The 27710-nt window shown below is 42.5% G+C and overlaps 1 protein-coding gene across 2 annotated transcripts; it reads left to right on the top strand.

Annotated features, from left to right (window-relative positions):
- Window positions 1-27710, top strand: LOC120533419 (zinc finger protein OZF-like). 2 transcript variants are annotated; one of them, XM_039760297.1, is made up of 5 exons: window positions 1-107; window positions 9696-9801; window positions 12343-12799; window positions 21670-23668; window positions 27445-27710. In XM_039760297.1, the coding sequence occupies exons 3-4, from the start codon at window positions 12367-12369 to the stop codon at window positions 22590-22592; spliced, it is 1356 nt and encodes a 451-aa protein (XP_039616231.1). In that variant the 5' UTR covers window positions 1-107; window positions 9696-9801; window positions 12343-12366; the 3' UTR covers window positions 22593-23668; window positions 27445-27710. The 2 variants fall into 2 exon arrangements, with proteins under 2 accessions (XP_039616231.1, XP_039616230.1); XM_039760296.1 differs by lacking the exon at window positions 9696-9801.

The following is a 27710-nucleotide window of genomic DNA, read 5'->3' as shown; positions in this document are numbered from 1 at the left end:
GACACTAAATCCCCAGTTCAATCCGTCACTGGGCAGTGAATGAGCGGAGAGGCAGTGGGCGAATTTAGAAAGAATCGTCGATATAAAGAAAGCAAGAAAGACTGACGGTAAGCGTTTGGGACGACAGTTTATTGTTGTTGTAATTTTCTTTCGCTCCACTCACACCTGAACTTTAATAAGAGGAGAGCAGCGCGTTCGTGCTTATGAACCCACCACCGGACCCCTCTCTTGTGACTTTTTATTTGCTGTTGTTTGCGGTTCACTTGTCGTTATCGAGTCCCATTTCTATTTAACGTTATCTAGACGCCTCCTATTTCTCATTCCTTTACGTGTATCCCTTCATTTATGACCCCAAACCGCCGAACTCGACTAGTCGCCTCCTCCGCACACACAGCGCCTTGATTTTTGCCTTTATTTTTTTTCCTCCATTCAGTCCGCGGTGTCCAGTTAGACCAGAGCGGAGTTGGTGACCGGGCAAAATTAAAAAAACCGTCAAGGAGTCAATCGGGCCATTCACGTCAGATTAGTAAAGAGAGAAACGAACTGGGGAAGAGTACGGAGCGGATAATACAAATAAAAAGAAGTAGAGAAAAGTGTCGTGCCGTAGTGTTGATCATCTTTAAACGGGTAGAGCTTTAAACTAAATAACCAACATGGCAGCTATTGTGTGTACAATGGTGCTTGAAAGTTCGTGAACCCTTCAGGATTTTCCATATTTCTAGCTAAATATGACTCAAAATATCAGATTTTCACACAAGTCCTAAAAAGTAGATATGGAGAACCCAGTAAACAAATGAGACAGAAGTTTCATCCAACCATTCTTTATCCAACCCGCTATATCCTAACCACAGGGTTATGGGGGTCTGCTAGTGGCAATCCCAGCCAATACAGGGTGCAAGGCAGGAAACAAACGCTGAGCAGGGCGCCAGCCCACTGCAGCAGACGTATCATACTTGGTCATTTATTTATTGAGGAAAATCACTCAGTGGGTGGGAAAAAATGTGAAGCTTACAGGTAATTTCAAGGTGAGGTGTTGTCAGTCGGTGTGAATGGACACCCTGTTTAGGGTTCTATCAAGGGCTTCCTCTTGAAACACCTCTGTGCAGTTTCAGCGTATCATGCCACATATAAAGGACATTTCAGAGGACGTCAGAAAAAGAATTGTTGATGCTCATCCTGCTGGGAAAGGCTACAAAACCGTCTCTAGAGTCTGGAATGCACCAATCCACAGTCGGACAGATTGTGTACAAATGGATGAAGTTTAAGACTGTTGTTACTCTGCCCGTGAGTGGTTGACCAACAAAGACCACTCCTAGAGCAAAGGAGCATGATTGTCCACGAGGTCACACAAGAATCCAGAGTAACTTCCAAGCAACTATAAACCTCTTTCACATGTAATGTTCATGAGTGCACCATCGGGAGAGCACTGAACAACCTTGGTGTGCATGTCAGGGTTGTGAGGAGAAAGCCACTGCTTTCCACAAAAAAACATTGGCTTCCCATCTGCAGTTTTCTGGAGAGCATGTGGACAAACCTGAAAGCCATTGCAGTAACGTTTTATGGACAGATGAGACCAAACTGAACATTTTTGGTTCAAGTAAGAAAGACAAATGCTGCATTCCAGCATGTGACCCTCATCCCATCTGTAGTGGTATCAAGCTTTGGGCATGTTTTTACTGTGTCTGGGTCAGGACAGCTTGCCATTGTGGAAGGGAACATAAATTTTAAATTATACCAGCAAATTCTAAAGGAATATGTCAGAAAATGGACTACATCTCAAGGGTAAACTGAGGAATGCAGCAACGCCAAGCATACAAGTGGTTCTACCAAAGAGTGTTTGAAGAAAAACAACTTTTGGAATGGCCAAGTCAAAGTGCTGACCTCAACCCAATAGACATGTTGTGGAAGGACCTGAAGCGTGCCATTCATTTGAGAAAACCCAGTTGAGGGCTAAAATTCCTCCGAGCCGATGTGCAGGACTAATCAAGACCTGCAGGAAACGTTTAGCTGCCGTTATTGCTGCCAAAAGGCGGTCACACCAAATCCTAAAAGCAAAGGTTCACATCCTTCTGCCACTCACAGATCTGTGACATTGGATCATTTTCCTCAAATAAATGACCAAGTATGATATCTTTGTCTTATTTGTTCAATTGTGTTCCCTTCACCTACTTTTAAGTTAAGTGTGTAAGTCTGATGATGTTCCAGGTCTCATTTATGAAGGAATATAATATAACCTGCTGTTAAGCATCACTGTATATTTATGAAGTTCTGCTGTCTAACGCAGTGGTTTCTTCAGGGCCCTCTTATCTCAAATCCCTCCTATTCGATTTAATCTCCGTGTAGGACTGGTGGCGTAACATCTGCGGGGGGTCGCTGGTTGTCTTAACTAAACTGATTATCTGCTTATGCTAATGAATGACGCGCCGGCCTAACATTCTGAAACCTGCTTTATCCAACGTAGACGGCATACACTTACATGCGTGGCTTGAATGGAAAGTTTTTAATTCTTTTAATCTTTGTCATATGGGATCAATCCTAGATTTCAGTGCTAAAGTCCAAGCCGGTCATGCCTGTTATGCATTAGAGAAGCGAGTAGAGATGTTTGCGATTAGTGTGACTGCCTCAGTGCTCCAGCAGACTGAACTTAACCCCCTGCATCTCTATGGTCTGTGCGGTGTTGTCATTCTCTCCTGGGCTGCGTTTTTCTCATTTTTTCTAAAGATGCACAGATTTCATGAACTGGCAAATAGAACTTGGCGTGCTGCTGTAGTGGACAAAAATGTGAGTGACCCTTCATTGGATCCTGCCTATACAGAGACTCTGGTTTCTTTCAGTATCCCATTTTTGCATTTGTTTTGTAGTGGAGGTGGAAGCTTAGTCCTTTATGGTGGGCTGTGTGGGTCACTCCTGTGTGCCACTTTCAGATGAACACCACTTCCAGGCCTGGCATCCCCTCCTCTGTACAGACTCCTGTCTGATTTAATTAGGATGTTCATCAGGGTCAGTTAGGGGGTTTGTTTGTCTGGCCCCTCCCCTTAGGGTTACCCACAACAGAGTGGTCAGTCAGGAGCACAAATCTCCAGACACGGGGGCTCAAAGAATAACTGAAGCACACAAGACCTCCTCCATGCTGTTGGGAGCTGCCAGTTTTTATCGGAACTTTATTATTTGGGTTAAATATCAAATTATTTATGAGCCTGTGTGCAATGTTTACTTCCAAAAGATTAAATCCGTGAATAGTAAAGCTTTGTTTTTTGAGTTGTTGAAAATGGCTGAAGTTCTGTTGTAGATACTTTAAAGTCTACTAACGTTTATTAAGGCTCACGCCGTTTAGCTGCTGTCCTTCATCACTAAGCGCCTTTGCTCATATTAGAAAAGAATTGGATTAGTGGAGTCGGAGAACATTCTGTTGGTCCTTCACCTTTAATGGTAAACTTTCCTTCATCTGCTAAGCTTGAATATAATACAGCACTAGGGGGCTCTGCCCCCTGCTCGCTTCGCTCACCCACCCCCGGGTTTTGTTTGCCGGATATACAATTAAAAAAGATTGTTAGTTTCATGGGAGTTGTTACATATGCATTATTTTCACTTTTATTTTAAAACATTTGTAAAAACAATACTTTATTTCCGGCCCTGGGCGTGGTTACATCTCTTTCTCGCAGGACGTATAGCGCTGCTCGCGCTGTGAAGGGGGTGCGGCTGAACGCACGCTAAGGAGATGACATCGGATCATCTGCTGGCTTTCTGCTGCTGGCGAGCTGCCTGTTCTGCTCAAGAGGTAACGCCTCGCTGCTATCAGTCTTCTGTGCTGTACTCCACCCTCCCTCAATTGGACCTAACAGTCACTTAAAACAAAAAAGGCTTCAAGCTGGCTGGGACGCTACAATACTTGAGAATTTTACTGCTTTAATATTCTTTACCTTTCTCTGCATGTGTATCGCACCATCGTTTGTTTGAGCCTTTCGAATTCCACTGCTTTCATAATCTATCTGCCTTTTTTTCCACTCCCAACGCTTTTGGGTCTCTTTTCTCTGCACTGCTCTTTCTTCTTTGCTTAGTCGTTGACGTTTCATCTAGAACGTATTGTCCTTATATGCTTTATATGTGCTGAGAGCACAGGATCTGTGTGTGCTACGTGCCTTTACACGACTGAGTGTTATTTGATATTGTTTACGTCTCACGGATCTTAAGTGTCTTGCGAGAACTTCCGAGAAGGTCACGTATCGTCACCCTGGTTTTCCTTTCCAGGATTTTTTTTTATAATAGAGAGATATTTAATTGATCTATCCATCTCTCTCTTATTTATATATCTATGTATGTATGTATGTAAATGTGTGTGTATGTGTGTATACAGTACACCCCCAAAATTTGCGGGCGTTATGTTCCTAGAGCACCCGCGAATGGTGAAAAACTGCGACTTTTGGATGTGGTTAAAAAATGCCTTTTAAATACCTATTTTTATGGTTTCAACCCTAAATACAGTATGCCACCAAAGCACTTTAATTTTGTTGCAAACTCATCTTAATACCTTAATACATTACCTAATAACAGAATGTAAAGGTAAACCCGTATAATGTACAATACTGTACTGCTATGTCTCCTGTGGTGCTAGAATGTAAAATACAGATGTCACCGCTATACATACTGTAATTCATGCAAGCATGTTTTCTTTGGTATGCGCTGTCATTTTCTTTGTTATAAGTAGAGTAAATACATAATAATTTAATTAAAATACAGTAAAATGTACAGGTACTCACCAGTGACGAATGGTGGTGATGATGAAGTAGTTGTGCAGTACGATGCACAGCATTTTAAAACTCCTCAGGGTGGCACCTCATCTTCAGGCGCTTCAGGAGGAGTCGTACCTTTTGGATGGGACTTCTTCTGGTGGGATTTCGTGCTGGCTTTTCTTTATAGGTTTCAGGAACATTGTGATGGGAAGTTGCTACATTGTCTCCTGTAGTGAACTTCTGGTACAATTTCCATGCTTTCTCACGGATGATGTTACCGTCCAAGAGGATGTTCTTCCTGCAGTCGGTGATCCACAATATCAAGGCAGATTCCATCCTAATGATATTTTTATTCCTTACGATCGTTACCTTTTTGGCACTATCACAGAAACTTACAGATACAGCACTCCAGATCGCTGCTTCGTTCTTCTTTATGTAGCGTGCGGTGCTTTCATTAATGCCATAGTGGCGTACTACTGCAGCATAACTTTTTAGTTCAGAGAGCAAATCCAGTAGTTCAACCTTCTCCTGGAGTTTTTTTAAACTTCTTCTGGCGCTTGGGCTCAGTACCAGAAACCTTAGAAGGTGCAGGGCGATTAGACAACATTGTGTGCGTTTAAAAATAACAAAGCAATAACAAAATGGAAAACTCGAGGACACTCAGCTGGAGACGCGTCACAAAGCAGCAGTCGATCATCAGCAAGGAAAATTTGAATAACGCTCTCGGATTGGCTACTTTCACCATCCCAAACCGCGTTTCCCTCAGCGGTTGCTTCCTGTTCTCTCTGCAGCACAGTATTGCCACGAAAAAAGCCATAAAAAATTGCGGACAATATTTCCACTTTCCACTAACAATTAATAGTTAGGTTCTAAGAAAAAAATCTGCGAATGACTGAGTCCACGAACCCGGAAACGCAACTTCGCTGGGGTTTACTGTGTGTGTTTGTTTGTTTATATATATATATATATATATATATATATAATTTACACACACTTAGTATACAGTCATATGAAAAAGTTTGGGAACCCCTCTTAATTCTTTGGATTTTTGTTTCTCATTGGCTGAGATTTCAAAGTAGCAACTTCCTTTTAATATCTGACATGCCTTATGGATTTCAGCAGTGACATTAAATTTATTCGATGAACAGAAAATATGCAATATGCATCCTAGCAAAATAAGAGAGGTGCAAAAATGTGGGCACCCAACAGAGACATGACATCAATACTTAGTTGAGCCTCCTTTTGCTCCTTTGACCCTCTCGACGCTGTCCTCCTATAGCCTGTGATGAGTGTCTGGATTCTGGATGGAGGTATTTCTGACCATTCTTCATACAAAATCTATCCAGTTCAGTTCAATTTGATGGACAGCCTGCTTCAAATCATCCCATAGATTTTCGATGATATTCATGTCAGGGGACTGTGACGGCCATTCCAGAACATTGTACTTCTCCCTCTGCAAGAATTGCTTTGTAGATTTTGAACTCTGTTTTGGGTCGTTGTCTTGTTGGAATATCCAACCCCTGCCTAACTTAAACTTTGTGACTGATTCTTGAACATTATCCTGAAGAATCTGTTGATATTGTGTTGAATTCATCCGACCCTCGACTTTAACAAGGGCCCCAGTCCATGAACTGGCCACACAGCCCCACAGCATGATGGCACCTCCACCAGATCTGACAGTAGGTAGCCGGTGTTTTTCTTGGCATGTTGTGTTCTTCTTCCGCCATGCAAAACACTTTTTGTTATGACCAAATAACTCCATTTTTGTGTCATCAGTCCAAAGCACTTTGTTCAAGCACTTTGAATCTGGCTTGTCTAAATGAGCATTGGCATACAACAAGCGACTCTGTTTGTGGCATGAGTGCAGAAAGGGCTTCTTTCTCATCACCCTGCCATACAGATGTTCTTTGTGCAAATTGCGCTGAATTGTAGAACGATGTACAGATACACCATCTGCAGCGAGATGTTCTTGCAGGTCTTTGGAGGTGATCTGTGGGTTGTCTGTACCCATTCTCACAATCCTGCGCATATGCCGCTCCTGTATTTTTCTTGGCCTGCCAGACCTGCTGTGTTGGTTTAACAGCAACTGTGCCTGTGGCCTTCCATTTCCTGATTCCATTCCTTACAGTTGAAACTGACAGTTTAAACCTCTGAGATGGCTTTTTGTAGCCTTCCCCTAAACCAGGAGATCAACAATCTTTGTGTTCTGATCTTTGGAGAGTTGATTAGAGGATCCCATGCTGTCTTTCACTCTTCAGAAGAGAGTCAAAGGGAAGGACAACTTGCAACTGACCACCTTAAATACCTTTTCTTGTGATTGGACACACCTGTCTATGAAGTTCAAGGCTTAACCAGCTAATCCAACCAATTTGGTGTTGCAAGTAATCAGCATTGAGCAGTGACAGGCATTCAATTCAGCAAAAGGGGACCCACATTTGTGCACAGCCAGTTTCTCACATTTGATTGAATTTCATACAACTGAATACTGCGTCACTAAAAATCTTTGTTCGGAAAACACCGCAGTACTCGGATGTTCCTAGGAAATGAAAAACATACCACTGGTATCTTTTTTTTTTTTTGTTTGTTCAAAGTAGAATCAATTATTATGCAGGCTGAGAGGGGATCCCAAACTTTTTCATATGACTGTATGTATAGATGTCTGTCTCTCTCTCGATAGATCGATCTCTCTCATATACCAACATTTATTTCTATTGCACGTTTTCATATAAAATAATGTAGCTCAAAGGGTTTTACAAGATGAAGGAAGAAAATATATAAAAATGAAAATTAGCCAATACTAATTAACAAAGAATAAAGTAAGGTCCGATGGCCAGGGAGGACAGAAAAACAAAAAAATACAATTTGCAGGGGTTCCGAGGCCACGAGACCACCCAGCCCCCTCTAGGCATTCTACCTCATATAAATGACCTCAATCAGTCCTCATGGTTTTCAGGCTTCACACTGTAGAACTTGATGATGATGATGATGATGGTCATGTGGACTTCTGGCCTTTAACCCATCAGTGTAGGGACATCATGGCGCTTTGATCAGGTGGTGGTGGTGGTGGTGGCGCAGATCACCACCACAGAAAACTGGAAAAAACAGCAGAAAAAGTAGGGGTGAGTACGGAATTTGGAGCCACGATAAAAATGATAATTCAATGCATATTCAGAGTATCAGGATTAAAGTGAAATGAAGCCAAGTTAAAGTAATGTGTGTTTAGCAGTTTTTTAAAGTGCTCCACCGTATCAGCCTGGCGAATTCCTATCGGCAGGCTATTTCATATTTTAGGTGCATAACGGCATCAGGCCGCCTCACCACTCCTTTTAAGTTTAGCTCTTGGGATTCTAAGCAGCCACTCATTTGAAGATCTAAGGTTACGATTTGGAGTGTAAGGTGAGAGACATTCTGAAATATAAGATGGAGCAGATTAATTTATATCTTCAGTTCCTCTCTTTTTTTTTTTTTTTCCTTTTTTTTTTTCGTGAACTGTTTGCTGTAAGTTTCACTAAGATCTTTAAAAACAAAGACACTTGGACTGTGGAGTATTTATTTATTCATTTATTTTTGAACAGTGAGTCATACTAGTGCTAGAATGCCTGTCCAGTAGCTGCCTTTGACCGGTTTTGAACCATTTGGAATCCTTTGTCAGACACAGCTACACTATAACTAATTATGATTCATTAAAAGTGCCTCATGGTGTTCTTTTACTGGGGATTTTACTAGTTTAGTTTTTCTGAAGGTTGTGCCTTTTAGCTTTGCTTTAAAATAGAGAGGGAATATTCCGAGATATGCAGTTTGTATTATTATGAAGTCCTTTTAAAAATGGCTGCAGTCGGTCTGTCCAGTGAGGCCGGACCCCCACAGTCTTAACGTTTGTGCTTAACAGCTCCGTTAAGCGCAGGCTGCTGTTTGTTCAGTAAACCTCATGTCTGATTACTCATGAGGGGACATGGGGATCCATCACAATGACATCAAACCCCTGTGTTAAGTCCTGGGTGAGCAGCCATGCAAGTTGCATATTGGCTTAAAACCCTTGAGCAGTCAAAATGTCCCCTGCTTATTTGATGTGCAAAACTCTTTGATGCTTTTTGTTGAAGTCTGTGAGGTAGGATTCCAACTGCTACTGATGTCTGACATTGCTACTTCTTCTTTCGGCTGCTCCCATTAGGGGTCGCCACAGCGGATCATCTTCTTTCCATATCTTTCTGTCCTCTCTATCTTGCTCTGTCACCCCCATCACCTCCATGTCTTTTCTCACCACATCCATAAACCTTCTCTTAGGCCTTCCTCTTCCCTGTCAGCTTTATCCTTTAACATCCTTCTCTCAGTATACCCAGCATCTCTCCTCTGCACACGTCCAAACCAATGCAATTTCGCCTCTCTGACTTTGTCTCCCAATTTGAGCCGACCCTCTAATGTCCTCATTTCTAATCCTGTCCATCCTCGTCGCACCCAATGCAAATCTTAGCATCTTTAACTTTGCCACCTCCAGCTGACATTACTATTATTTTCTTTTTGCTGCTTTGATTGTATTATCAGTTTGTAGCAAATCCTGGCTTCTGAGTGTGTGGACCACCAGGGGGCCGCACTGCCACCCAATCCCAACACAGACAGACGTGGGACACAAGTTCAGGGCCACACACTTTTCGCAGCACAAGTCCAAAACACAAAGCACACTTCCCTTCCTCCTTTTTCCTTCTCTCTTTTTCTTCATCTCCACTCCGTCTGGCAAGCTTCATTCACTTCCACCTGATTCTTGCTTCTGGAGTAGTGGCTGCCGGCTCCTTTTTTTAACGAGTCATTTCTTGATCCTCACGATCTCTGCTGCCCATCACGCTACTGTAGTCGACCACAGCACGAGGCTTCGTAACCTGCTTGTTGCCTTTTGCCTGTCCAGTGACTGGTAGCTCCATTACGTACAATGCTAAGAAGACAAACCTCTTTCTTGTCTTTCCATTTCAGCGTAATCACTTCACTCATCTGAGAGAGAGTGGGCACCATGGTGGCAGTACAAGTTCATCAGTAGACCCTTGTTGGGTGCACATGTGGTGAACGTTACCCTAATCTGGTAAGTTTCCATTGGGTCACCGTGACATAGCCTGGTAAGCCTCACTGTTTGTGCGAGGATTGAAGGAGCCCCCTAGGCATCCTTTGGGATTGGACTGGTGACATAAAACCGCTGTGTGGACGCTGTGGGTCGTCATTTGAGCCATTCCAAAGTTTGGAAGGGCATTTGAGGTATGGTGAGGATTGTGGGAAGGTGAGTTTGAGAGAACTTGCTATTTATTTGCAGAGTGTAGACAATCACAGGGTGAAGAACAGTAGTGAGTGCAAGGAGCCTGGTGCTTATGCATTTGCTGTACATGTTTCATTTTTCTTTGTCCTTTTTGCATCTTTATCCTTTTTGAACCTTTTGAATGAAGACACCTTTTTCTTTTTGGTGTCGCAGGATTTAAAAGTGGCCAACATATTTGTCCTTTGTCTGCCTCCTATTTTTTTGTAGTTTTTTGTCGTGTATGCAGGTTAGGTCGATTGCCGATTCGAAATTGTCCCTAGTGTGTGCTTGGTGTGTGTGTGTCCTGCGGTGGGTTGGCACCCTGCCCGGGATTGGTTCCTGCCTTGCACCCTGCATTGGCTGGGATTGGCTCCAGCGGACCCCCGTGACCCTGTGTTAGGATTCAACGGGTTAGAAAATGGATAGATGGATGCATTGCTGAGCATACTGGCTTGCATGACACTCTTTATTTTGCACTTTGTTTTGTAATAAGTCAGTTTGTCTGCACTTTTCTCGCATGTCTGTGTGAGATTTGCACCCTGTTAGGTTTCATTCACTTTCTGAACTGCTAGATACCCAAGGTCTCTGGTCATGCTAAGGTTAAGGAAGCATGGAGCATCACTTGGATTATATTACACACTAGCCGTCCCCACGGCTCTGCCCACATAGCGGTGAAACAGGACAAACTTTAAAAAGCAATGAACAAAAAGGTATCGCTAGCTAAGAGGAGGCAAGGTACACTCCAAAACGAAGAGGAAGACCGACTCCCCACTCCTGACGTCACGATTCCCCCTGCCCTCGGCCCGCAGCCTCTGTCTTGGATTAGCGCAAGTGTGTCGCGAACTAGGCTTCTAAGCACGATGAGAGAAGTCACAGAAGCAACCAGAATGTTCAAGCAAATTAGTGGAAAAAAAAAAACCAAAACAATCTAAATCCATGAAGTAGTTCTCTCGTTTGCTATCTAAGCGGAAGTAAGATACACCATGAGGATGGTGCGTTAGTGAGGAGGCCTGCTGCGTCTCTCTTGGATTTGCACAAATAAATCGGTACTGCAAGGTGAACTGTGATACATAGCACAATGAGAGAAGTCGCAAAATCAACCAGAATGTTCAAGCAAATTATAGAAGAAAAAAAACCGATCTAAATCCATTAAGTCGTTCTCTTGTGAAAAACAGACAGACTTATTTTATTTTTATATATTAAAAAAAATATATATAATGAGAGAGAGAGAGAGAGATTATTATCTCTTGGAGAGAACTTTCCTGTACTTGATATCTATTAGTATAAGCAAGTTAGGCCCATTGCATCACATCTCATTCTTGGTGTCTGATCTCTCTTTCTGATTCTCGTTTTTCCCTCATTTTTTTGGTCGCCTTATCATTTGTGTTCTCTGGTGCTGTCCTTTTTTTCCAATCTTCACTCCATGTTACCGTATTCTGGTTATTTTCTATTTGCACAATAATCCTTGAAAACACCAAAATGAGGGCTGTTTAACAGGGGCCCTAAAAGAAAGGATTCATGTAAAATGGACACGTTTTTGATTTCACACAGGAAGCTGTAAAGTTGGGACAAATGTTGTATATGTGTGTGTGTTTTGTTTAAAGGGCAGATTTGGTTAAATGAATGTCTCAGGAGTTTGTGACATTTGAGAGTTGAACTTACTCCTCCTTTAAATATTACTTTTTAATAATTTGAACCAGCTGATGATGCAAATCTACACTCCGTGGCCACTTTATTAGGTACGCCTGTTCAACTGCTTGTTAACACAGATCTCTAATCAGCCAATCACAGGGCAGCAACTCCATGCATTTCTGCCTGTAGACGTTGTCAAGACCACCTGCTGAAATTTAAACTGAGCATCAGAATGGGGAATAAAGGGGGCTGAAGTGACTTTGAACGTGGCCTGGTTGTTGCTGCTCTGAGTATTTCCTCCGCATAGCTGAAAACACGATTTTGGGACCCCAAAACAACTACAAGGGACCTCCCAAAAGTTTCCACACTTCTTTTATCTGTTAAGAATTTCAAAAACAAATGACGTCACTTTTCTACATAGTCCCGTTCTTTCGCGATGCAATTTTCCCAGCGTCGTACCGCCTTTTCAATGGAAATACGAGAGTACGGAAATTTTGAACGTCCCTTGTATATGAGATGGTCCTCGTGCACCTTCACTCCACTCCCAGGTTTGTTCTCCCATCTGATAATTTAGTACATAGAGTAGTAAGTTGCAGTTATCACCCTATGGCTTGACGTAAGCCTAAGAGGGTGTTGTAAAATGCAGCTGAAGTGTCTTTAGATCTTATGAAATCCTGTTGTTTTTTTTTTTTTCTTCTGCAGAGCGCTTCCATTACCTCTGTCTAGATGGATGTGAAAGAAGAGACTTGCGAGGCTGACATTAATTTCATAGAGCAGAGGATCATCAATATTAAGGAGGAGGAGGAGGACTGTGAATGGGACTTTGTCCATCCTATGCAAGAGAATCCCTGCATTAAGGATGAGGAATGTGAATGGTGGTCAATGGGCATCAAAGAAGAGGAGGAATCTGTCAGCATTGAGACTCGCATCCATAAAGATGTGGAGAGTGTCAAGGAAGAAGACGACCTTCATTATGGGTGCCAAGATGGCATGATGATTGGGATTGTCTCATCTCAAAGCAGAGGCCATTCGTCTACAGAGCCTTGTGTCAATGTGAAGTCTGAATCGTTACAGTCGGACACAAGGAGGACCGAGGACATTTTATCTGCTACACCTCTGGAAGATCAGCCACCACCACCCTTAAATACATCTGGAGAAAGTAAGTGTAAAATAAAAATGTCTACGGTTTTTTTAGGGTTGAGGTTTATGAACATGGAAAAGGGTCGTTGTGAGTGTCTAGTGAGAAGCTTAGAAATGGGGCAAGGTGGTGTGCATTTACTGTGCTTGAGAGTTCGTTTTAGTTTAATATTGTAAGGTTTAGGGTTTTGATCTTGCATTATACTCTTAATTCTGTCCTCAGTAAAGAATGTTGTACAAAAGTGTGGTTCTAAGAAAAGGATTGTGAAACCTTCTGCGGATTTCTGTATTGAAAATGCGGTCTGATCTTCAAGTGTCAAAAACGGACCTACACGAATGTCTTTCAAACAATAACAAGCAAAAAACGACTTCTTGTCAGTCCTGAACACATCGCATGAACGTTGACCGTCTGGTCTGTGACCACCGTTTTTTTTCCTAACTGATTGACCCTCCGTCACCAAACATTTCCTGCAGCTGCTGCTTTTTCTTCTTCTTCTTCTTCTCCTCCAACTTAAACAGCGCCGGAGTGTAAAACGGTTTGACCTTCACCAAACATTTCCTGAAGTTAGCCATGAATTTTAGCCTGTTCCCTTTCCGAAACCTGTTAATTTCCTTTATCTCCGGGATTTCTTTTCCCTTGATCGGCTCTCTTCATGTCTGGCCACAGCATTTTTTAGTTTTTGTTGAGCTCTGACTCAGAGTGGCCGTTCTGAAGCATTGCTTTCCTTCTGTTTAAGCCTTTTCCGTTGTTGATTTTCCTCCTGTGTTTGTCACGCTTCATCACTCAAGTCCCGTTAACCTTCCACTCTATACTGATGTTCTCCCACCAAATTTCTTGATTCCCTTGATGGGTATCCCTGAAGAAGCAAAGCAGCCCCATATCACGATGCACCCCACACCATACGGTTTTGGTACGGCCGTGCAGTGCTCCCTTTTTATTTTTAAAACCTTCAAATTCAGAGTCACACACTTCTGGCAAAGAGTTCAACTTTTGCTTCATTTGTCCACAAAACATGATCCATTGTGGAGCAACCAGGTGGTCTATTTTTGTAAGATTGTGACTGTGCAGTTTGAACACCATTCTTGTGTTGTCTTCCTAGTGACCAATGAGCACATTCTAGAGATTTCTTCAAGAGTCCCTCCTCACCTCTGCACTGGTGCTGTGATCTTGGCAGGACACCCTCTGCAGCACTGAATTTCCTCCATTTGTAGACCGTTTGTCGCTTAGTGAATTGATTAACACCCCAGCATTTTCAAAATACTTTGGTCACCATTGCTACCCTCTGAAATCTACACGGTCTGAGATCCTCGGCTTATTTCATTGTCCATATGAGCTGATCTTTCTTAAAATGAGGGGACTCGGTCAGTACCCCGATATTTTGTGGACTTCTTGTGGAGCAAGCGACACCTACTGGTTGAACTCTAGACTACAATGATCTGTTGGCCAGACGGTGACTTTATCAAAGATGTGTTCAACACTGACAATCCATCTGTTTGTTATTGTGACTTAGTTGAAGATGAGGCCACATGGTCACCACAGGAAGTCAGACAAATTAACAATTTTTAATTTATTTCTTTATACATTAAACCCCCCGAGGCGCAATTGTGTTTTCACATGATCTTTCGGGGTCACAGTGCTTCAGATTCTAATATATTCAAGTGTCCATCTTTATTAAATATGCCACTTTAGGTAATAAAATCCCAAAGTTCTTCTTAAGCTGGAGGATTTTTAAAATATGTAAAATTGCACCTGCCACGTTTAGCTGGAAGGTGGTGGCAAAGCAGACCATTAACCTGATGTCCTGTCGGTGAAGGAATCAACACCACCAAGACCAGGAGATGAGATAAAACATAAAGACTTCAATAGGTCTGCGGTGGGCGATTTGTTCCTGCCTTGCGCCCTGTGCTGGCTGCGATTGGCTCCAGCAGACCCCCGTGACCCCTGTGTTATGATATAGCTGGTTGGATGATGACTGACTTAAATAGGTCAGAGTCAGAACCAGAAGAACAAATTCAACAGGTTAGCAGAGTCCAATATGCAAACAAAGAAACTGAATTGAAGAAAAATGCTGCAGAGTCCCCGATGAGAGTTGAAATAGTTCAGGCACATGCAGCTTTGATTTGTATCCAGAAACTTTGGCATCACCATCTGGTATACATTTGGTGTGGCAACGTCAAACTTCAGAGGCCTTTACCTGCAACGGTACACCGGGAATGGCAATGCTTGTCGTCCGAAACAATATGGTGGAAAATATGAAATTAAGATTAAAATAATAATAATAATTTTGTTTCTGACTGTGTTCACCATGAAAATTTGTGCACACCTACCTAAATCTCGACATCAAGTTCAGTTCTGGAGGTCCACTGTTGACTGCAGGTGTTCATCCCACCAAACTCCAGTGAAATCCAGTGAAAAGTCAAGAGAAATGACCTCTTTTATTGGCCAACTCAAAAGATTACAATATGCAAGTTATAGAGGAATCTCGGGGCCCCTTCTTCAGGCGAGATGGAATTGATCTTGCTTGAAGCTTACACCTCGCCTGAAGAAGGGGCCGGAGTTGCCCCTATAGCTTTCATATTGTAATCTTTTGAGTTGGCCAATTAAAGAGTCATTTTGCTGGACTTTTCAAGCTCAGACTGACACATACAACCTGACTTAAAGACCCATATTGTATGTAAAAACTCATCAGAAACTTCTAAAGACATTGTTGGACCGTTATCTCATCCAAAGATCTTGACCATACATTGTTCTTCTCTCTTGTTAAATGAATCTTAGCCTGATGAGGTCTATTCATTTTTTACGTCTAAGATGTCCCACTTAAAGACTTACCAATGTTGTTACTTGTCCTAGTGCGTATTTAAACACAGGGAACTCCAGTTTCAGTATTACATCTTGCCTGACGAAGAGGCCTGAGTTGTCTCTATAGGTTGCATATTGTAATCTTTTCAGTTAGCCAATTAAAGGGGTCATTTTTCTTGACTTTTCACTGCATTTATAATGGCTAACACGGTACAACACCCTAGTACTAAATGTCTTTTATAAATGTAAAACTAATACTGATGTGTGTTTCTGAATGCAGAATAAGAGGAGAGTAAAAAAAGAGCAGCTAATGAAATGAGATGAGTTGTTACTGATTATTATCACAAATTGTGAGTCCGGTTGGAACAAAAACCTTCAGCCACAGTGGTCCCCAGGATTGAGTTTGGGAACCCCTGGTGTAGAGGATTCCATCCCAAGAATCTTTTTTTCAGAATCTCTACCCCTTCCACCCTTTCCATAGCAGTAAACTTTTATCAATCGAAAGAAAGTCAAACTTCCAGAAATGTTTAAACGCAGTGGTCAAAGAAAGACTTGATTTTATACATCTTTGGAGAAATCGGTCCAGCATCACTGTATGCTTCATTATCAAATAATGGGTAACACGCGTCTACTTGCTACACAAATCTCAAATAAGTAACCTAAAACACGGGCCAAACTACTAACTGAATCACCACTCGCAAAATAAGAGCGGGACTGTGAAGGGACACCGCCGAAAGAAAGACGTTCAGCCACTACAAGTAAATGCAAAACTAAATCCTTTTCCCTTAGAAGTGTGACTGAGGGCAAGTGAAAGAAAAAGTACCATTGTGAATGTCCCCTTGGGGATTAATAAAGTATCTCTGTCTGTCTGTCTATTGGTGCCTTTCACATCTCTGTCTGTCTCTCTCTCTCTCTCTCTCTCTGCTTTCACATCTGTCTGTCTGTCTGGTGCCTTTCACATCTCTCTCTGTCTGTCTGTCTCTGCCTTTCACATCTCTCTGTCTGTCTGTCTGTCTATTAGTGCCTTTCACATCTCTCTGTCTGTCTGTCTCTCTCTCTCTTCTTCTGTGTCTCTCTCTCTCTCTCTTCTGTCTGTCTATTGGTGCCTTTCACATCTCTCTTCTTCTGTCTGTCTGTGTCTCTCTCTCTCTCTGTCTGTCTATCTATTAGTGCCTTTCACATCTCTCTGTCTGTCTGTGTCTATTAGTGCTCTCTCTCTCTCTGTCTGTCTGTCTTTTAGTGCCTTTCACATCTCTCTCTCTCTGAGTGCCTTTCACATCTGTCTGTCTGTCTGTCTGTCTGTGTCTCTCTCTCTCTCTCTCTGTCTGTCTATTGGTGCCTTTCACATCTCTCTGTCTGTCTGTCTGTCTGTGTCTCTCTCTCTCTCTCTCTCTGTCTGTCTATTAGTGCCTTTCACATCTCTCTGTCTGTCTGTCTGTCTGTCTGTCTGTCTGTCTCTCTCTCTCTCTCTCTCTCTCTCTCTCTCTCTCTCTGTCTATTGGTGCCTTTCACATCTATCTATGGGTTCTTTGGTCTCAAAACTACCATACAACTTTCACCCAAGTAAAGGATGCCTACCTCTGCCACTAGGACCACCAAGTTCAAAATATAATGGCACTAGACGGCAAAACCATGCACAGCACAGATCCGAAGGAATTGCGTCCATAGACGCGTACCCCACGGAGGGAAAAAGTCTTTTTATTAAGCGCATCTATAGACGCTCTCCCCGATTCAGCGTCGTCTTCTGAGTGTATCTCCAGACGTGTTTCCCATCAACGAGGTTAACGGAAGACTCTAGATGTGACTGAAAGAGGCAAAGACATCAGCAGCTGTCAGTTTTATGGTGTAAAAGTGTCCAGGAAAGGCACTTTAACCTCGAAGGTTCTTTTTAATGTTGGTAGACAAGTTAATACTGGAAATGCCTAAACTGTGTTAGCCCTTGATTCACACACACGTCCTGTAGAGCTCACCTATTCAACATTCACTCCGCGCAGATGCAAAGCAAGAACATCAACGCTGGCCAAGGCCGGCTACCTCAACTTCGATAACTTAACTCTTTCAGGGCTAATTTTTCTTTTCTTCCAAGGCTGAATATTTTTCCAAAAACTAACTTTTTTTTAAAAAAGGAATACAAAGCAATGGTTAAGCACATGAACTCAACAAAAAATGCTTATTTTTGACAAATGTTACTGTCTTGCACCTTGTATGAGCCTGCATACTCTATGATTTTACATACATATCACATACATGTTACACAGCAAAGCAGCCGACTGCATGCATTGCCACGTTGAACTGCTTACAATCCGTGTTGCACTGGTGCCTCCTTTTCAGTTGTCTGTTGCTGCACACAACACACTCAGGTTTGTATTTTTTGTCCTCCTATGTTGCAGGAAAGTGGCACTGAGTCTGGCACTGTTCTTTGTGATGGCATAACCTGTCCAAAGCCACCAGGGGACAAAGCACGTTTGGACCAGTTCTCCCTGAAGTTATATCGCCAGTCTAGTCCCATCTCTATTTGTAATGCTGCCACAAAGCCCTTCATCTCGTCTTTTGTTGTGAGTTTCCACTTTGAAAAACGAAGATGCGATACAAGCGCAGCCCGCGATTCAAACAATTTCTCGGCCTACCTCTTTGTCTCGTCTGACAGTAGATGAAAAGCAGCATCAGGAGAGAGCAGCCTGAAGTAGTCCAGCGGCTGGTAATCTGTTGTATCCAACAGCAAGCCAATGCCGTCTTGTGAAGTCCGATCGCCAGTTTGGCTCCCGTGGATCAATGTCTGGGTATTCCTCCCACACGATCCTTGCTGTAGGTGCGTCGGCTGCGCTAATGCACTCAGCTGGGGCGGCATCAACTGGTGTCCTATCAACTTATGCCAGTTCCTCACTGTCTTGCTTGGTCTCCTCATCAAGTTCAACAAAGTCCCATTCAGCGATAATGCGCAAAACTTCATCAGCTGAGTATTTTCTTTTCTGCACTCGCTTTGCTCTCTCGTGAGATGTCGATGCCATCTTGCCTTTGTTTACATTTTGTAACTCACGCACACGCGAGGATTAGATGCCGAGTCAATGAGTCTTAACATTCCTCCAAGCAGAGAGGGATTTTCTGTGACGTAGCGATGAGTTTTGTCGCTATTAACAGCTGATTTTCGCCCTCTACCACTGGACGTCGACGTTTGTCGACTTGCGCCCTCAACCCCTCCTGTCCACAAAAGTCGACATCCGTCCTAAAAGAGTTAATGGGGTCTTGAAGCCACTCCTCTCACGTGGCCTTGCTGGGATTTGCTTACATGTTGATCCATCTTCAGATTGCTGTGCCTGAAAGGGCTACACGTCTGAATGCTCCAGCCAAGAGCTACTATTCTAGCTGGGTTTTTGTATCCCGGTGGCTGCATTTGAAAGAGCTTCACGGTCTAAGAGAAACCAAGAGCTAATCACTAACCCCGACAGTACAATACGTAAATGGACACCGTTCGTTTTATTAACAATCATCAGTAATTGCTGAATGTCGGTGTCTTTGGTTGTTGCAGTCTTTGGTTTGGAGGTGGAGGGCCGGTCTGTAGGTGGCAACATCTGAGTGAGTGGTCTTCTCTTTGGCGGTTGTTTCTCACTCTCTCTCCTCCAGTGCCTTTTTAGAATCCTTTAAATTTATGGGGTCTTGCTGGCAGCCCCTTTTCACAATCTGCCAAATGTAAGATATGGCATCAGTCAAAGTTTGGGTCAACTGATAAGTTCCCTGGGTTTGCCCGATTGTTGGTGGGACATAAAAGATGTTCATCTTAAAGTCCCAAGCCCCAGTTTCACATATTCGTACAAGCCTACCCACACTGGTCACTTTATCTAAGCTTCATTATATACACTCTAATAAACAGTGACACTCTTTAACAATTTATACCTCTTTTCCCAAAATTCATGTCTGTCTAGTTAGCACACTCCCCAGAATTGTATCTACTTCCAAAATTTGACGGACTTTGAGGAACTCCTTAATGAATATTGAGGTAACCAGGTCCTGTGGACCTGCCTGCCCTTTCAGTTACAGAATATGAGCTCTGAACCTGCAAATTTAAAGAGTCATTATCTAAAGAATTCTAAAATAAAAACGGACCAAAGTAAAACAAATATTACGAGTCTTATTTAGCACACTGTAACAACTCAATTTTCCAACTGCATCGCACCATCTATCTTTGATTAAAAAACACATCCAGAAAGACCGGATTACAGCAGATTGTGTAAATGGCAGAGTTAAGTACGTTTTGTTCATTTTTTCCTTAAAAATTTTCAAAGAACGTTTTTTTTTCCTTCTGTAGCGCTCTTCATTGAGTGCAGGCTGGGACATCATTAATTAGAAATTTATATATTGTGACATTTGAGTCCCTGTCTTGAACCCCAAAACACAAGGCTGAGTCTCAGTACTTTAGCAAAACCAGCTTTTTTCTGCTTGAAACGGGAACAGCATGGTTATTATTACAGCGGGATCTACTGCTCTCCTAATAGGGAGACACGGCAATCAGGGAGGGATGTGGCCAAGTAATACTGTTCCCTGCATTTATAATGATCCTTGAACATCACCCATCGACAACAGGTGCCTATAGTGCGGCCACAAGTGGCTCAGATTTGCTTCCACGGTGCTGCAGCGCTGCGAGCCTGCAGTTGCCCCGGCAAGGGATAAGCATTCTTCACAGATGTGGCAATTGCGCTTCGGGACATGTCATCCCATTGGGGTGGGGGTCTTAAAACAGTTAAACTTAACAATAAACTACTAAACAATACATTTTACATGTACATTTAGATTAAATATCAAATTATACTTTCAATACCATAAATTTCACCATTCACTTCTATTAATTCTCTAATATATAAAACAGAGTTGACGTATGTTTGTTTGTTTGTTTGTCTGCCATACAAATCTGCACCGAGTGTCCGATCGCCACCAAACTGGGCATGGAGATCCTTTATGACCAGGAGGAGGAGGTCATGGGGTATGTTTGGTTGGGAAAAATGTCCTTGGTGAAGCACAGGACACCTTTTGTCCGACACAATGTTCACCACACGTTAACGCCGGTGCCATCTAGCGGCACGTTTGGTCTCTGTGCATCCCTCTTTACCAATGTCTCTTTAAATTGCCAAGACATTGCGGAAGTGTCTCAAGTGTGAGAAAGCAGACTGCTTTCATCGCGTGAAGGGGAACTGCCGTATGGATGTAAAACGTGAATGACCCAGAAAGCGTGACTGGCTTTACGTATCACAGTAAGATTTCAGTCTTGGTCTTTCTGACTGACTGCTGCTATTTGTTTGCTTTCCGACGTATTGTAAATAACGTTCATTCATCTCACTAAATTTCCTGTTCGTTTGGATTTTGCTATGTGAATTACTAAGGCTGAAGGGTTATCACTCCAAGTTAAAAGCATCAATTTGGAAAATCCATGATTTTCACACGGACAACTGTACGTATCATGTTCTAGAGTGGCCAATACTCGTAATTAGTTCATTTTCACACCACAAGGCAAAACAAACAAAAAAAAAAAAACTGTATCCAAAGCCTCCAAAATGACCCCTTATATTACCTATTACAATAAAATGTCAATCAGAAAAATGTTTGTTCGAGTTCTATGTTTTGTTTCTTACATTTGGGAAATTCACCGATTTATAGATTCCCGGATGACTCCGGGTACTACTGCTAGTGTTATATATAATGGAATTGGTGTGTCACAAAGCTGATTTTGCCTGCTACTCTTCGTCCAGAGCAAACCCAAATAACGGCACTGATTCTCAGTTTTCTCGTCATCTTCTGATTTTTCTCCCTGACCACCTGTAGGTACGTGTGGTAGTGTGCCACTTTATTTCTCCTTTTTACTTTTGTCAGTTGAGTCTATCACATGGGATCTGTTTTAGTTTACTGTTTCAACTTCTTGGCTCCAGTGCTTGTGCTTGTGTGGTTAGTAATTAATTATGTTGAGAGTCTTTCCATGTGCAGCTTAAGCCTTGCTTAGGCTTTTAAATGTTCATCATTTTAAGCAGCATTTATTGAATCTTCTTAATGCAAATCATAGAACTGCCAATTGAAAATGACCTTTCCCTTGTTCACCTTTTGTACAGGAGACAAGCCTCACTGCTGTCCTGAATGTGGCAAACAATTCTTTCACAGGAGGAATCTAAAGAGACACATACAAATTCACACCGGAGAGAAGCCATATGGCTGTTCTGAGTGTGGTAAACAATTCTCACGAATGACCAGTCTACAGCGACACACAAAAGTTCACACAGAAGAGAAGCCGTTTTGCTGTTCTGAGTGTGGGAGACAGTTTTCAGAAAAAGCCACTCTTTCCAGCCACCAAAGGCTTCATATGGAAGAGAAGCCATATTGCTGTTTTGAATGTGGCAAACAGTTTTGTGACAAGAGTACCCTCCGGAAACATGCTAAAATTCACACTGGAGAGAAACCATATTGCTGTCTGGAATGTGGAAAAGGATTCTTACGAACCAACAGTCTTAAGGTCCACATAAGAATTCACACCGGAGAGAAGCCATATTTCTGCACGGAGTGTGGCCGACAATTCTGCGATAAGAGGAATCTTCAGAGCCACATTAGGGTGCACAGTGGAGAAAAGCCTCATTGCTGTTCTGAATGTGGCAAACAATTCTTGCGACTGTCCAATCTACAGACACACGCCCAAATTCACACTAGGGAGAGGATGTATTGCTGTTCTGAGTGTGGGAAACCGTTTAAACAAAGAAGCGCTCTCTTGAGCCACAAAAAAAATCATACGGGAGAGAAGCCATATTCCTGTTCTGAATGTGGAAGAGGATTTTCCCGTATGGTCCATCTGAAACGCCACATAAGAATTCACACTGGGGAGAAGCCATATTATTGTTCTGAATGTGGGAAAGGATTTTCTCAGATGAGCCATCTCCAAACTCACACACGAGTTCACAGTGGAGATGAATACTCCAAATGGAAAGGCAAAAAAATAACCAAGTATCAAGAATTGCAATCCGAGATGAGCCAGATGGGAAAGTAAACAAGATTGTGCCAGTGGTGTTGGGATCAAAAGGTGTTCTCAGGGGAAAAAAAAAAAAAATCCAGGCGTATCTGGATATCTTACTAATTACTGTAACTCCATGTGACCGGCAAATGAAGCATTATTAGGAACAATGCAGGAGCTATGCCAAACCCTTGCTGCAAACTTGAGGGAGCAAGAAATAAAGCAGTGCAGTCAGACTATCCTGAGTAAAGAATAAGGTTCATTCCTGTCTTGGCAGCTGCCAAGCCAATAAATTTAGTGAAATTTACCTCGAGAGAAGCCATATTGCTGTTCAGAATGTGGCATAGGATTCTCCTGAACCAACAGTGATAAGTGCCACCTCAGAATTCACTTGGGAGAAAAGCCATATTGCTGTTCAGAATGTAATCAGCAATTCACAAAAAGGAGCAGTCCTTGGAGACACAAACCAATTCATTACAGGAGAGAAACAGCATGGCTGTTCTTATTGTGGAAAACGTTTATCAGTAAATTGCCGTTGTCCGAACAACTAGAGGCTCATGTGGCAAAGAAGCCATTATTGCCATACTGAATATGGTAGAACATTATTGAAAAGGAGTAGTCCTGGTACACCCACAAATAATTCAGAACGGAGAGAATCCTTATTGCCGTTCTGTGTTTGGGAAACAATTTTCACATATGCTTTGGTCAGACTTCACAAGGGAGAAAGACGGGACAGAAGGAAAAAAAATATGAAGATCCTGCACGGAGAGGCTGCACTCATTTAAAGCTTTCATAGAAGGTGTAAGAACACAAAGTCCTAGAGAACATATAAAGGTTGAAATGGTAATATTGCATATTAACATATGAGGACATCGCCTTCAAAATAGCAAGCAATAAACTCAGAATTCTGTGAGGGGCACAAAAACTTTAAGAAGATAAACAGAAACACAAAGAAATGGCACAGAACAGGCAATTTAAGGAACATCCAAAAGGGTCCTATAGAATGTGAAGTAACTCTACCAGCAGACTTTCAGGAGCACACGCAGGTAACTCGAGTGATCAAGAGGACCGGGAGATGAGAAGATCACAGGACCCTAATGTAGTCAAGAGAGGTAAATATCGTAACCGGCAAGTCGAAATAATAATGAGAGCCAAGCTAAGCAGAGAAATGAAACAGCGTCTTGAAGTCAAACCCAAAATGAACCAGTCTGCTTGTTATATATACTTAAGCTAAGCTACTGCTAAATCATAAAAGATGCAATTCTTTATTCACTAAGGGAATAACTCAATGTGTTGATACCACCATATTTCTACCTTAGCAGTTACTACATCGTTGATGTAACAGGTCACATGACACCATTATTAAAAATAAACACTCTTTATATTAACTAAATCAAATTCTCAGCACCCCCTTCAGGCCACAGTACTTTCAGTGCCTTAAATTATTCTTTCACATCTTGGTATATTTCAGCCTTGTGCCAAAGTCATTTAAATTCATTTTTATTTAAACTCCTCAAGCAACACTCAATACCTCATAATGCCAATGTGAAAGCAGGACTTTATTTTATTTTTCCCCGTATCTGTTTAAAGTAAAGAACCATATTATCCCATTAATATTCAGACCTTTGACCCAGTTGTCGTCTTGGGTTTGACACAGTAAGTTTCACATGTCTGGATTTGAGGATTTTCTGCTGCTATTGTGTGCAGATCCGCTCAAGTTCTGTCAAGTTGGATGGAGACCCTCAGGTGACAGTTATTTTCAGGTCTCTTCAGAGATGTTCAAGTCTGGGTTCTTGTTGCGCCATTCAAGAATATTCCCAATCAGGATTGTCCCTAAGGCACCTCCTGTGTCGTCTGTCTTTGCTTTGACACTTTGGCCAGTCTGACATCTAGCGTGGGTTGTAGAAGGTTTTTCGTTAAGGATATCTCTGTACTTTACTCCATTCAGATTTCCCTTATCCCTCACTGTTCTCCCAGTCCTTGTCGCTGAAAGGAATTCTATAGTATGGTGATGGCACCACCATTCTTCACTGTTGGAATGGCATTTTACATTTGATAAATGGGGCCTTGTTTCCTCCAAATATGACCCAAATCTTGGTTTCAGCAAACCTTGTGGTGATGGCATGTATTGATATGCCATCCTGAAGGAGCTGGATTACCTGTGCCACCTGAATCAGCCACAGGTACCGCCTCATGGTGACAAGGGCACTAGCAAAACACAAAACTACAGAAGAATCAGTCAGGAAGAACAAGGAGAGAGCAACTGTCTGTGACCTCCATTCCCCTTTAGTGGGGTTGGCTTCCTGCTGCCATTCCAGGTCACCTGTTGGCACTTTCTTTTGCACCAAAGTAGGTGAAGTTGATTCACATTTGCTTATCCTTCCTAACTGGGCAGACTGATATCCCTGAAGCTTATGTGAGTTAAGTTTTGGAGCTTAAATGTTTCCTGAATTTTTTTTTTTGAGCAACATATTATCTAGTCACACATTTGCTTCTAGGGATAGTTTTCCTGGCTCTATTAACCATCTTGGTGTATATATGTAAAAGGCATTGCATTTTTTGACTTGAAAAATGTCATTTTTATTAAATCCAATCTTTCTACTGTGAAAAATGTAAAAAAGACAAAATCAGAAATATAATAATGATACAAATAATGAGAAATGGATAATAATAATTCAAATACTATATATACTGTCAAAGTCTTTTGTGTGGTACGTCTTTGAATGGGAAAACTGCTTACGTTCACGGTCATTTAGCTGACACTGTTCAGTATAAAAGTTCGTTTCAACAGCAGTTCTTTCAATCACATCGTCAAGAAATAACCAAGTAAGTGGATCTTGGCTGTCAATTTCTTCTTTCTGCTGCTCCCATTAGGGGTTGCCACAGCGGATCATCTTTTTCCATATCTTTCTGTCCTCTCCACCTTGCTCTGTTACCCCCATCACCTGCATGTCCTCTCTCACCACATCCATAAATCTTCTCTTAGGCCTTCCTCTTCCCTCGCAGCTCTATCCTTAACATCCTTCTCCCAATATACCCAGCATCTCTCCTCTGCACATGTCCAAACCAACGCAATCTCACCAACCGTCCAACCTGAGCTGACCCTCTAATGTCCTCATTTCTAATCCTGTCCCTCCTCGTCAAACCCAATGTAAATCTTAGCATCTTTAACTCTGCCACCTCCAGCTCTGTCTCCTGCTTTCTGGTCAGTGCCACCGTCTCCAACCCATATAACATAGCTGGTCTCACTACCGTCCTGTAGATCTTCCCTTTCCCTCTTGCTGATACCCGTCTGTCACAAATTACTCCTGACATTCTTTTCCACCCTGCCTGCACTCTCTTCTTCACCTCTCTTCCACAATCCCCATTACTCTGTACTGTTGATCCCAAGTATTTAAACTCATCCACCTTCACCAACTCTACTCCCTGCATCCTCACCATTCCACTGACCTCCCTCTCATTTACACAAATATATTCTGTCTTGTTCCTACTGACCTTCATTCCTCTCCTCTCTAAAGCATATCTCCACCTCTCCAGGGTCTCCTCAACTTGCTCCCTACTATCACTACAGATCACAATGTCATCAGCAAACATCACAGCCCACGGGGACTCCTGTCTAATCTCATCTGTCAACCTGTCCATCACCATTGCAAATAAGAAAGGGCTCAGAGCCGATCCGTGATGTAATCCCATCTCCACCTTGAATACAATACAATACAGTTTATTTTTGTATAGCCCAAAATCACACAGGAAGTGCCTCTTGACAGCCCCCCAGCCTTGACTCTGTAAGATGACAAGAAAAAACTCCCAAAGAAACCTTGTAGGGAAAAATGGAAGAAACCTTGGGAAAGGCAGTTCAAAGAGTGACCCCTTTCCAGGTAGGTTGGGCGTGCAGTGGGTGTCAAATGCATCCGTCTCTCCTACTGCAGACCTCACCACTGTCACACTTCCCTCGTACATATCCTGTACAACTCTTACGTACTTCTCTGCCACTCCCAACTTCCTCATACAATACCACAACTCCTCTCCTCACCCGGTCATATGCTCTCTCCAGGTCCACAAAGACACAATGCAACTCCTTCTGACCTTCTGTCTGCTTCTCCATCAACACCCTCAGAAACATTCATGTTTGTTCATTTATAATTAATTTGTATATTTATATTATTTATATGTTTATTCATGTTTATTATTTATTTAATGTTTATAAACATTAAAATAAATGTTTTTTAATGTTTATTCCAGGCTGCCTGGTCAACAGAAACACAAACGCGATCGGGCATCACTTTCGGATTCATCGGAATTGCTTTTGGTTTCACTGTCTGTTTCAGTTTCACTGCTTGAAGTCCGATTCACTATGTCATCACTTCTGATCGGAGGCTCCCCAACATCGCTGTTCATATCCCTGACAAAGCGTCTAACACCTGGGCTGCTGAAAAATGTTTCTTACAAGATGCTGTTATGAGGCTAGGAGAAATTGTATCTGCACCATTACCCGTGTAACACTCTGGTCTGACGCTTATGCAAGATGTGCGTCTACTTTACTGTACTGCCCGAGTAACGCTGTTGGCACTTTTACATTCCGGGTAAACCTGGGTCTAATGCGAGATGCGTCTTATACCATAACACGAGTGACACTCGGGGCTACGCTACGCCTGACGCTTACGTGAGACACATCTACACCATTGCCTGGGTAACGCTTGGCACCAACGCTGTTAGCACTTGTCCTGCTCGAGTAATCCTCGGCTCTAATGCTTACACTTGTCAGAGTTACCTTTAAGACTAAGCTTTTAAACTCTCTTTGCACAGCCCGAGCCACACTTGAGTCTAACACTAAGGAGGGGACAAGAAGGGGCACAATCACTAACTGTATCTTTTGTTTTGCTCACAGTTCCGAGATGATATCCAAGGATGATCCCTAACCCTGCCCACAATGCCCAGCGCGTGCGCCCTAACAGCAGACAGCGGCGGGAAGGTGGTGCCTTATTCTGACCAGACGTTCGCCAAGGACAGAAGTCCCGCATGATTTAAACCATTTGCTCCAGATGGCGAACCTTTTCATGTTGTGCTGTTGTTACCCAGCATTTTTATTGTGCCACAGTGCACTCTTTGTTTCTGCTTTCGTATTAAATATTCTATGGCTCCTTTATACCAACA

Source organism: Polypterus senegalus, chromosome 8 (assembly GCF_016835505.1).
Source record: "Polypterus senegalus isolate Bchr_013 chromosome 8, ASM1683550v1, whole genome shotgun sequence".
Taxonomy (NCBI): domain Eukaryota; kingdom Metazoa; phylum Chordata; class Cladistia; order Polypteriformes; family Polypteridae; genus Polypterus; species Polypterus senegalus.
Note: the sequence above shows the minus strand (reverse complement) of the source record. Positions and strands in the feature narration are given on the sequence as shown.

Coding starts and splice junctions, on each gene's coding strand:
- LOC120533419 (XM_039760296.1), top strand. CDS start 12,367: ATGGATGTGAAAGAAGAGACTTGCGAGGCTGACATTAATTTCATAGAG. Junction 12,800..21,669: donor CTTAAATACATCTGGAGAAA/GTAAGTGTAAAA, acceptor CCTTTTGTACAG/GAGACAAGCCTCACTGCTGT.